Source organism: Pseudophryne corroboree, chromosome 6 (assembly GCF_028390025.1).
Source record: "Pseudophryne corroboree isolate aPseCor3 chromosome 6, aPseCor3.hap2, whole genome shotgun sequence".
NCBI classification, from domain to species: domain Eukaryota; kingdom Metazoa; phylum Chordata; class Amphibia; order Anura; family Myobatrachidae; genus Pseudophryne; species Pseudophryne corroboree.
In genome coordinates, this window is record NC_086449.1 from 4,194,687 (window position 1) to 4,207,110 (window position 12,424).

At 44.5% G+C, this 12,424-nt stretch overlaps 1 protein-coding gene across 4 annotated transcripts in view; it reads left to right on the forward strand.

Moving 5' to 3' along the window:
- Nucleotides 1–12,424, forward strand: part of NLGN2 (neuroligin 2) — a 304,593-nt gene that overhangs the window by 47,146 nt on the left and 245,023 nt on the right. For all 4 annotated transcript variants that reach the window (XM_063930694.1, XM_063930697.1, XM_063930696.1 and 1 more), the window contains exon 2: nucleotides 8,021–8,984. In XM_063930694.1, the coding sequence (XP_063786764.1) occupies nucleotides 8,567–8,984 (418 nt within the window). In that variant the 5' untranslated portion in view covers nucleotides 8,021–8,566. The remainder of the gene's footprint in view (nucleotides 1–8,020; nucleotides 8,985–12,424) is intronic.

A 12,424-nucleotide genomic window follows, 5' to 3' on the forward strand; every position in this document is an offset into this window, starting at 1 on the left:
CTTTGGATCGTTTGTGCGTGCGCGTCTGGGTACTTTTCACACTTCTGTGCCAGGGCCCATAACCTGCTGGAAATGTGTCTACTGATGGTGGTTTGGTAGAGTTAATGTACACAACAGTAGGAAATGTGATTGACTCAAAGATAAGACCAGTTTAGCTTAACCAGGCAGTGTGGTCTAGTGAGCAAGTGATAGTACAGCCGTACTCACTATTACACTGATAGAGGAGCATGAAGTGGAGCTTGTAGCAGAGTGGACTTCAGAGAGATCACCAGCCGTTGACTGTCTCTTTGATGTGGTAGTGGCACAGATGCTGGAACAGTGATCTAGCAGGTCATAGGGTCACAGGTCTCTGGAGCTAAGGGGGAGACGTCCATCTCCAGCTATGTCACTCATCTCACTCATTCACAGTATCAAGATGGCCCAGCATATGCACAGTAGTATTCAGAAGACATGCAGGGTCTGGTACATAGACAGATGTATCAAGGCTGAAGGACCTGATTCTCTGTCAGCATCCTGCAGCCAGAGCGAGGCTTAAACAGACAGTGTCCAGTTCAGCCTACAGCCCTTGCTAACCAAACCTTCCAGTAATGGTTGTGGTAGGGGTGTGGCTGCCTCATTTTATGGGACGGGTGGGCTCTGAACACAAAACAAATCAAGAAATTTGGAATTGAAGTTCTTAAGGAGGCAAGGGTCATGAACATCATAGGCTTTAATCCAGGCACGTTCTGTGGGGCCATACCCTTTCCAGTCCACAAGGAAGTAGGCAATATCTCCTTTATTTCATAATAACTTGATGATGAAGTTGGACAGAAGAAGGAGGAAGAGTGGATCTGGAGAACTGATTTAGAATCAAGGGTTTGAGCAGGGATATAGGAAAAGTGTTTGGAATATAAAGACTAAAGGTAATGCAAACTGAAAGGCCTCAGAATTTATCCTCTTCTAAAGTGTCCACTGAGGCAGGGAGCAAATTTTATGCTCAGGAAGCGTATAAACAACCAGACTTTGTGTCCTACTACTGCCCAAGGCAAGAGATCCAAACACTTAAGTGGGCTGGTTGAGATATAGGGGTATATTTACTAAAATTCTTATTTTTCAGAATGAGGTAAAAGTTCAAACACGAATGACATCGAATGTGTGAATTTGCAACTTTTTGGTTTTTTTACGCCTCATTTACTATGCTGTCGTATTCTGCATTTTCGTTTTTTCCGATGTCGATGTCATTCGTAATGTCGGGCAGTGTTTTACGTGAGTGATTAGTAAAACACTACCAACATTAACACAATGAATCTCGGCTGGATCTGTGAGATCCGTGCAGGGCTTCATTGTGTACCTTAAAAAAGTGTTTAAAGAATTAAAATTTAAAAAAAAAATGCGTGGGGTCCCCACTCGTAAGCAAAACCAGCCTCGGGCTCTCCTGGTTGAAAAAATATGGGGGAAAAAATGACTGGGGTTCCCCCATATTTAAACAACCCTCACCGGGCTCTGCGTCCAGTCCTGGTGCAAAAAATACAGGAGACAAAAAGCGTAGGGGTCCCCCGTATTTTTTGAACCAGCACCGGGCTCCACTAGTCATAGAGATAATGCCACAGCCGGGGGACACTTTTATATCGGTCCCTGCGGCCCTGGCATTAAATCACTAACTAGTCACCCCTGGCCGGGGTACCCTGGAGGAGTGAGGACCCCTTAAACAAAGGGGTCCCCACCCTCCAGCCACCCAAGGGCCAGGGGTGAAGCCCGAGGCTGCCCCCCCCCCCCCATCCAAGGGCTGCGGATGGGGGGGCTGATAGCCATGTGTAAAAATAAGAATATTGTTTTTTGTTGCAGTACTACAAGTCCCAGCAAGCCTCCCCCGCAGGCTGGTGCTTGGAGAACCACAAGTACCAGCATGCGGTGGAAAAACGGGCCCGCTGGTACCTGTAGTACTACTACAAAAAAAATATACCCAAATAAAAGAACTCACACACCTTGAAAGTAAAACTTTATTACATACATGCACACCTACATTCACACATACTTACCTATGTTCACACGTGGCTCGGTCCACTTCTCCAAGTAGAATCCATGGGGTACCTGAAAATAAAATTATACTCACAAAAATCCAATGTAGATCTGTCCTCTTCTGAGCTTGTAATCCACGTACTTGGCAAAAACAAACAAACGAATAACCCAAACCACGCACTGAAAGGGGTCCCATGTTTACACATGGGACCCCTTTCCCTGACTGCCCAGACCCCCCGTGACTCCTGTCACAGAGGGTCCCTTCAGCCAATCAGGGAGCGCCACGTAGTGGCACTCTCCTGATTGCCTGTGTGCTTCTGAGCTGACAGGCAGGCTGCGCACTGAAGATACAATGTAGCGCATAGGCGCTACATCGTATCCAATGGTGGGAACTTTGCAGTCAGCGGTTGACCGCGAGTAACCTCACCGCTGACCGCAAAGTTCCCACGTCAGAAAAAGAGACACCAGTGTCCTAAAAAATGCAGTTGTACCCAATGTCCACTTAACCACGGACATGTGGACAAGTGGAGCAGGGCAGACTCAGGACTATATGACTGTGACAGCCCACTGGGTAGATGTATTGCCTCCCGCAGCAAGAACAGCAGCGGTGGCACCAGTAGCAGCATCTCGCAAACGTCAACTCGTTCCTAGGCAGGCTACGCTTTGTATCACCGCTTTCCAGAATACGCACACAGCTGAAAACCTCTTACGGCAACTGAGGAAGATCATCGCGGAATGGCTTACCCCAATTGGACTCTCCTGGGGATTTGTGACATCGGACAACGCCACCAATATTGTGCGTGCATTAAATATGGGCAAATTCCAGCACGTCCCATGTTTTGCACATACATTGAATTTGGTGGTGCAGAATTATTTGAAAAACTACAGGGGCGTGCAAGAGATGCTGTCGGTGGCCCGAAGAATTGCGGGTCACTTTCGGCATTCAGCCACCGCGTACAGAAGACTGGAGCACCAGCAAACAGTCCTGAACCTGCCCTGCCATCATCTGAAGCAAGAGGTGGTAACGAGGTGGAATTCAACCCTCTATATGTTTCAGAGGATGGAGGAGCAGCAAAAGGCCATTCAAGCCTATACAACTGACCACGATATAGGCAAAGGAGGGGGAATGCACCTGACTCAAGCGCAGTGGAGAATGATTTCAACGTTGTGCAAGGTTCTGCAACCCTTTGAACTTGCCACACGTGAAGTCAGTTCAGACACTGCCAGCCTGAGTCAGGTCATTCCCCTCATCAGGCTTTTGCAGAAGAAGCTGGAGACATTGAAGGAGGAGCTAAAACAGAGCGATTCCGCTAGGCATGTGGGACTTGTGGATGGAGCCCTTAATTCGCTTAACCAGGATTCACGGGTGGTCAATCTGTTGATATCAGAGCACTACATTTTGGCCACCGTGCTCGATCATAGATTTAAAACCTACGTTGTATCTTTCTTTCCGGCAGACACAAGTCTGCAGAGGTTCAAAGACCTGCTGGTGAGAAAATTGTCAAGTCAAGCGGAACGTGACCCGTCAACAGCTCCTCCTTCACATTCTCCCGCAACTGGGGCTGCGAGGAAAAGGCTTAGAATTCCAAGCCCACCCGCTGGCGGTGATGCAGGGCAGTCTGGAGCGACTGCTGACATCTGGTCCGGACTGAAGGACCTGCCAACGATTACTGACATGTCGTCTACTGTCACTGCATATGATTCTGTCACCATTGAAAGAATGGTTGAGGATTATATGAGTGACCGCATCCAAGTAGGCACGTCAGACAGTCCGTACGTATTATGGCAGGAAAAAGAGGCAATTTGGAGGCCCTTGCACAAACTGGCTTTATTTTACCTAAGTTGCCCCCCCTCCAGTGTGTACTCCGCAAGAGTGTTTAGTGCAGCCAGTCACCTTGTCAGCAATCGGCGTACGAGGTTACTTCCAGAAAATGTGGAGAAGATGATGTTCATTAAAATGAATTATAATCAATTCCTCCGTGTAGACATTCACCAGCAATTGCCTCCAGAAAGTACACAGGGACCTGAGATGGTGGATTCCAGTGGGGACGAATTAATAATCTGTGAGGAGGGGGATGTACACAGTGAAAGGGGTGAGGAATCGGAGGATGATGATGAGGTGGACATCTTGCCTCTGTAGAGCCAGTTTGTGCAAGGAGAGATTGATTGCTTCTTTTTTGGTGGGGGCCCAAACCAACCAGTCATTTCAGCCACAGTCGTGTGGCAGACCCTGTCGCTGAAATGATGGGTTTGTTAAAGTGTGCATGTCCTGTTTATACAACATAAGGGTGGGTGGGAGGGCCCAAGGACAATTCCATCTTGCACCTCTTTTTTCTTTCACTTTTCTTTGCATCATGTGCTGTTTGGGGACTATTTTTTGAAGTGCCATCCTGTCTGACACTGCAGTGCCACTCCTAGATGGGCCAGGTGTTTGTGTCGGCCACTTGGGTCGCTTAGCTTAGTCACACAGCTACCTCATTGCGCCTCTTTTTTCTTTGCATCATGTGCTGTTTGGGGACTATTTTTTTAATCTGCCATCCTGTCTGACACTGCAGTGCCACTCCTAGATGGGCCAGGTGTTTGTGTCGGCCACTTGGGTCGCTTATCTTAGTCACACAGCTACCTCATTGCGCCTCTTTTTTTCTTTGCATCATGTGCTGTTTGGGGACTATTTTTTGAAGTGCCATCCTGTCTGACACTGCAGTGCCACTCCTAGATGGGCCAGGTGTTTGTGTCGGCCACTTGGGTCGCTTAGCTTAGTCACACAGCTACCTCATTGCGCCTCTTTTTTTCTTTGCATCATGTGCTGTTTGGGGACTATTTTTTTAATCTGCCATCCTGTCTGACACTGCAGTGCCACTCCTAGATGGGCCAGGTGTTTGTGTCGGCCACTTGGGTCGCTTAGCTTAGTCATACAGCGACCTCGGTGCAAATTTTAGAACTAAAAATAATATTGTGAGGTGTGAGGTGTTCAGAATAGACTAGAAATTAGTGGAAATTATGGTTATTGAGGTTAATAATACTATGGGATCAAAATGACCCCCAAATTCTATGATTTAAGCTGTTTTTGAGGGGTTTTTGTAAAAAAACTCCCGAATCCAAAACACAACCGAATCCGAAAAAAAAATTTCAGGGAGGTTTTGCCAAAACTCATCCGAATCCAAAACACGGCCGTGGAACCGAATCCAAAACCAAAACACAAAACCCGAAAAATGTCCGGTGCACATCACTAGTTTTCATGTTTAAAGAGAAAGCAATAGAAAGATGAAGTGCCTTATTCAGGGTTGTTGGCAAACCAAAAAAGCACACTAATGGGCAAAACCATGTGCAGTGCAGGTGGGGCAGATGTAACATGTGCAGAGAGAGTTAGATTTGGGTGGGGTGTGTTCAATCTAAAATCTAAATTGCAGTGTAAAAATAAAGCAGCCAGTATTTTTCCTGCACAGAAATAATATAATCTACCCAAATCTAACTCTCTTTGCAGATGTTACTTCTGCCCCACCTGCAGTGCAACATGGTTTTGCCCATTAGTTGGGATATTTACTTTTTATGGCCTGTCCATGGTGTGGAGACTTGCTTGACTCAAGTTCAGCGACATGAGGTGGTCATTTCGCTGCATTGCTTTTTAAGACAACCTTGAACTAGGCATATTGAAAAGGAAGACCTTCAATCACTGTGGATTTTCCAATAAATTGAGACTTTGAAGAGCAACGTTCTTGAGGCAGTTATTTTCATGGGTCAGGACCTCTCTGTTTGTCAATTTAAATCCATTGAATGTCTCTAGAGCCAAGGAAGTCCTAGGTGCGTAGCGAATGTGAGCAAGGAGGTTAGTCTACACGTTGACTCCAAAACAGAGTAGGTTTAATTGAAGATACAACAAGATACAGGTGATAGAAGTGAAACAGCAGTCAATATTATAAGATATCAGTCTCTCCTGGGCTAAGTACTGTTATGCTGTACAGCACTGTGATGCTCCAATAACACAGAGACAGGCTTAGGCACATGCAGACCTTTTTAAAGTGCCAAGCATACACAAACCTGCCATCTAAACAGTCTGACCTTTAATTCTAGTGACTCATACATATGATGTTATTGTTGCTGATGAGTCTTGCACAGTCATACTCAGTTAAGAGACAGCTTGTCAACACCCCCCTCCCCCCTCCCACCACATACACACACTTAGAGATGTATTTTATTGCAAGTTCTAAATAGATCAAACTTTCCCAAAATGTCCTAACGAAATCATGTTTGATAGCAATCCGCTTTGATCTGCCACGGTGCTATAACACCTTTACTTTCTTCATTTTCGCATAGGATGTTGAGAGCTTCTTTAGGGTTTAAATCTTTTCGTTCAGTTAAAGTACTATTAATCCAAAGTGCCTCAGTCAAGGCCATATATTCTGCTTCTGTTTAAGATAAAGCAATCATTGGTTATTTCTTAATTGACTAACTTATCAATGTCCCTTCTAAATCAACTACATAGTCATTATGGGTTGGGTATGAAATGCCATCCCGACAGTGAGAATCTCGACACCAGACAGGGGTAATTATTCTACCCCTCTCCCCTACCCTAACCCTTCTGGAATGTCGGCTAGGGATAACCCTCCGGTGGTGTCGACTAGGGATAAACTCCCCCCAGTGCTTAACTCTAACCACCTTTCGTGCCCAAGCCTAACCATTCCTCATTCTCCTCAACCTCTCTGTGGCTTTCTCCATCTCCTCTCATGACTCCACTTCCTCCTCACTTCCTCTGCCAGTAGATGTCCCACAAGGTTCTGTTCTTGGACCTCTGCTTTTCTCCCTCTATACTTCCTCTTTGTGTGAGCACATTTGGCCTCCAATATCATCTCTGTGCTGATGACACCCAGATGTCTCTTTCCTCCCTGACCTCTCCCCCTTTCTCCTTTCTCATATCTCCAACTGTCACTCTATTATCTCTTCCTGGAGGTCTCAGCGCAACCTTAAACTTAAGATGTCCAAGGCTGAGCTGATCATATTCCCACCCTTGAGAATAACCTCAATTCTCACAATTTCATTATCTTTTGATGGCACCACCATCTCCTCTCGCCCCCAAGTGCGCTGTCTTGGAGTTAGCAATGACTCCTCCGACTCCTTCACACCACACATTCAGCACCTCTCACAGTCCTACCATTTCCAACTTAAAAATATCTCCAGGGTCAGACCCTTTCTCATCATATAAATAAAGGATAATAAGAGGCAGTATGATGAAAGGCACTATGCCGCATCCAGACCGAACAAGCCCGCGATGATCACCTTTTTCTGACACCCATATTTACTATCTTGGGTATCATTTACAGTTGGGAGGAAATCCGGTGCAATAAATGCAATTTTTCAAGCCCATTGTACACTCCAGAGGTGTCAATGTTAAAATGAGAGGGCATGTTTAGATGTGGATTGTGCGTGTGGGGGTAAATCCCAGCTTATCTTCAAAAAGCAGTGGTGAAATAAAACACAGGATTTTCCCTGCATGACAAACAATAATAAGTCATTTGTATAGGAAAATGTCTATGTAGGTTTAAATCCGGATTCAGTCGTAACTGTAAATAAGGCGCCTTCATCCGGGGGTGCAGGGAGAATGCCAATTGAGGACAGTGTACTCTGCAGCTTACAGCACCCATACTATTCCTCGTCTGTCTCTCTCCCGCCGCCCATGTCTCACTGACATCACCGCCGCTCTCCTAGCAATCTCGCTTCCCCGTTCTTACCCATTCCCAGTCTCTCTCTCTCTCTCTCTCTCTCTCTCTCTCTCTCTATCCCCCACATTCTCCCTCACATTCTCTAATTATAAGTGTGCTGCTATAATTGTTGGATTCCATACTATAAACAGAAGGAACAGTTTAATTAAATAAATGATCCTGTTCATTATGATGCTGGTAAGCGGACTGAAAAGGAACGGAGGGGGCGGAACGCTGGGGCAGCTAGGTAGCAGGGCGCACATGTGTTGTCTTCTGTGTAGGTTTAATCACTCAGCGTCTTATCTCCGTTTTCTTCTTCCTCTCAGGTTTTTCAATGTCAGTCTCGAGGAGGCACGGTGATAGCTGCCCGCCCTGCGTCCGGGCGAGAGATGGAACGCAACAGAGCGGAGACTACGCCCGTCATGCAGCTGTCTCTCTGCCCGGCCCCTGCTCCTTCCACGCCCGCTGCTTTTGAGGCCTAAATCTTTTTACCACTTTCTATGACTTCGGACATGTTTCAAGCTCCAGTTATGTACACCGCACGCTTATTAACATCACCACCCAAGAACGCTGCCCTGCCGGTCTGAGGGGTGGAAGAAAAAAAAATTACACCTATGACCCAAATTATTATATTTTTTTAGTTCTATTTTGCTTTTTTTTTTTCCTTTTCAAATTCTATCGCTTTTTGTAGTCTTCATTTCTTCTCTTTTGCTGAATACCTGTTGTGTTTTGCTTCGCTTTAATTGAAAACACCAAATCCAGAGACTGCCGCTTAATTTTTTTTTTAAATGTAATTTTTTTGTATACCGTAATCTCCGCTCTGGGCTCCAGGAATTTCCAGGAGCCCTCTGCCACCTACCTGCACTCTCCCCATGGCGCCGGATCTCCGAGCCCCTTTCATGCTCTGGCTCCTGGCCGCCTGCCCTGCGGCTGGCCAGAAAGGCGACGACAAATACCCGGTGGTGAGCACCAACTATGGAAAACTGCGTGGAGTTAAGAAAGATCTAAACAACGAGATCCTGGGCCCTGTTGTACAGTATTTGGGAGTTCCCTATGCAACCCCCCCTATAGGAGAACGCAGGTTTCAGCCACCGGAGGCCCCAGCGTCTTGGACAGAGACCAGGAATGCCACAATGTTTGCTCCTGTTTGCCCACAAAACCTGCATGGAATGTTACCGGGGATTATGCTGCCTTTGTGGTTCACAGAGAACATGGACGTGGTGGCTGGATACGTACAAAACCAGAGCGAAGATTGTCTGTACCTCAACGTCTACGTTCCCTTGGAAGATGGTGAGACTGTGTGTGATATGCACACTGATAGTGTATGGTGATAACACTGAGTGACTGCACACTAATAGTGAGCACAGAGCTGTGTATGGTGATAACACTGAGTGACTGCACACTAATAGTGAGTACAGAGCTGTGTATGGTGATAACACTGAGTGACTGCACACTGCTAGTGAGCACAGAGCTGTGTAAGGTGATAACACTGAGTGACTGCACACTAATAGTGAGCACAGAGCTGTGTATGGTGATAACACTGAGTGACTGCACACTAATAGTGAGCACAGAGCTGTGTATGGTGATAACACTGAGGGTCTGCACACTAATAGTGAGCACAGAGCTGTGTATGGTGATAACACTGAGGGTCTGCACACTAATAGTGAGCACAGAGCTGTGTATGGTGATAACACTGAGGGTCTGCACACTAATAGTGAGCACAGAGCTGTGTATGGTGATAACACTGAGTGACTGCACACTAATAGTGAGCACAGAGCTGTGTATGGTGATAACACTGAGTGACTGCACACTAATAGTGAGCACAGAGCTGTGTATGGTGATAACACTGAGGGTCTGCACACTAATAGTGAGCACAGAGCTGTGTATGGTGATAACACTGAGTGACTGCACACTAATAGTGAGCACAGAGCTGTGTATGGTGATAACACTGAGGGTCTGCACACTAATAGTGAGCACAGAGCTGTGTATGGTGATAACACTGAGGGTCTGCACACTAATAGTGAGCACAGAGCTGTGTATGGTGATAACACTGAGGGTCTGCACACTAATAGTGAGCACAGAGCTGTGTATGGTGATAACACTGAGTGACTGCACACTAATAGTGAGCACAGAGCTGTGTATGGTGATAACACTGAGTGACTGCACACTAATAGTGAGCACAGAGCTGTGTATGGTGATAACACTGAGGGTCTGCACACTAATAGTGAGCACAGAGCTGTGTATGGTGATAACACTGAGGGTCTGCACACTAATAGTGAGCACAGAGCTGTGTATGGTGATAACACTGAGTGACTGCACACTAATAGTGAGCACAGAGCTGTGTATGGTGATAACACTGAGTGACTGCACACTAATAGTGAGCACAGAGCTGTGTATGGTGATAACACTGAGGGTCTGCACACTAATAGTGAGCACAGAGCTGTGTATGGTGATAGTATTGTGAGTCTACACACCGATAGTAAACGCAGAGCTGTGTATGGTGATAACACTAAGGGTCTGCACACTGATAGTGAACACAGAGCTGTGTATGGTGATAACACTAAGGGTCTGCACACTGATAGTGAACACACAGTTGGATATGATGATAACACTGATAATTATCACTGTAGTGAGAACGTGTCTGCAATATTTATAGTGAACAAAATGCTGTTTATAGTGATAACATGTACATGTGTCTGCATATACATAATAAAAACATGGCTATTTAGTGAAAACACTGCTGTTTATAGTGATAACAGGTGTCTGCATATTTATAGTGAACACACTGCTGTTTGATAACACTGATAGTGAACATACTGCTTTTTATAGTGATAACATTGACTGCACACTGATAGTGAAACCACTAGAGTTTATAGTGATAACAATGAATGCTTGTTGATGGTATGCACACTAATAGTGAACACAGTGCTATTTACAGTGGTAACACTGATAGTGAATACACTGCTGTTTATAGTGGTAACACTGATAGTGAATACACTGATAGTGAATGTACACGGATGGTGAAACCATGAATGTTTATAGAGTTATCTTTGATTGCACACTGATAGAGAAAACACTAATGTTTATAGTGATAACACTGAATGCACAACTGATAGTGAATACACTGCTGTTTATAGTGGTAACACTGATAGAGATTACACTGCTGTTTATAGTGATAACGTGTCTGCATATTCATAGTGAACTCACTGCTTTTTATAGTGATAACACTGAATGCATACTGATAGTGAATACACTGCTGTTTATAGTGATAACACTGGTAGACTGCTGTTCATAGTGATAACAGGTGTCTGCATAGTTTTAGTGAACACACTGCTGTTTATAGTGATACCACTGAATGTACATGGATGGTGAAACCATGAATGTTTATAGAGTTATCTTTGATTGCACACTGATAGAGAAAACACTAATGTTTATAGTGATAACACTGAATGCACAACTGATAGTGAACACAATGCTCTTTATAGTGATAACACTTATAGAGATTACACTGCTGTTTATAGTGATAACGTGTCTGCATATTCATATTGAACACACTACTGTTTATTGTGATAACACTGAATGCACACTGATAGTGAACACAATGCTGTTTATAGTGATAACACACACTTATAGAGATTACACTGCTGTTTATAGTGATAACGTGTCTGCATATTCATATTGAACACACTACTGTTTATTGTGATAACACTGAATGCACACTGATAGTGAAACCATGCTGTGTATGGTTATAACACTCAGGTACTGATTCAGGGTTGCACACTACTATGACTTTTGCTGTAGTCACATCTGTGACTTTATGCTAATGCCAGAATCAGCGCTTCCCTGGTGTACAGTCACGCATCAGAATGTGCAAGAACTGAGACGCGCACTTTTGCTGTCTTTAGACACTGTAGTACTTCTTTGTGCTTTTTTACACACAACCATCGGATAGACAATCGAAATTTGCAACATCCCCATGATAGATGATGTTCTTCTTCAAAGAATGGCCTGGACTGTTAGCGACTAAGCGCCTTAGTTCACAACCAGGTCAGCAAAACGTCTGCGGCATTCTCATGACACGCACATAATATAGTATCCACCTCCCCGTCACCAAACATGAACACCCAGCGCATTTCCAGTACATTTCTGATACTCAGCGTCTCAATCGTAACTGCACATCGATGACAATTATACACACTGATAGTAAGAATACTTGTTTACATTAATATCACTGAGTGCACACTGATAGTGATAATACTTGTTTACAGTAATATCAGTGAGTGCACACTGATAGTGAACATACTTGTTTACAGTAATATCCCTGAATGCACACTGATAGTGAGAATACTTGTTTACAGTAATATGAGTGAGTGCACACTGATAGTGAGAATACTTGTTTACAGTAATATCACTGAATGCACACTGATAGTGAGAATACTTGTTTACAGTAATATCACTGAATGCACACTGATAGTGAGAATACTTGTTTAAAGTAATATCACTGAATGCACACTGATAGTGAGAATACTTGTTTACAGTAATATCACTGAATGCACACTGATAGTGAGAATACTTGTTTACTGTAATATCACTGAGTGCACACTGATAGTGAGAATACTTGTTTACAGTAATATCACTGAATGCACACTGACAGTGAGAATACTTGTTTACAGTAATATCACTGAATGCACACTGATAGTGAGAATACTTGTTTACAGTAATATCACTGA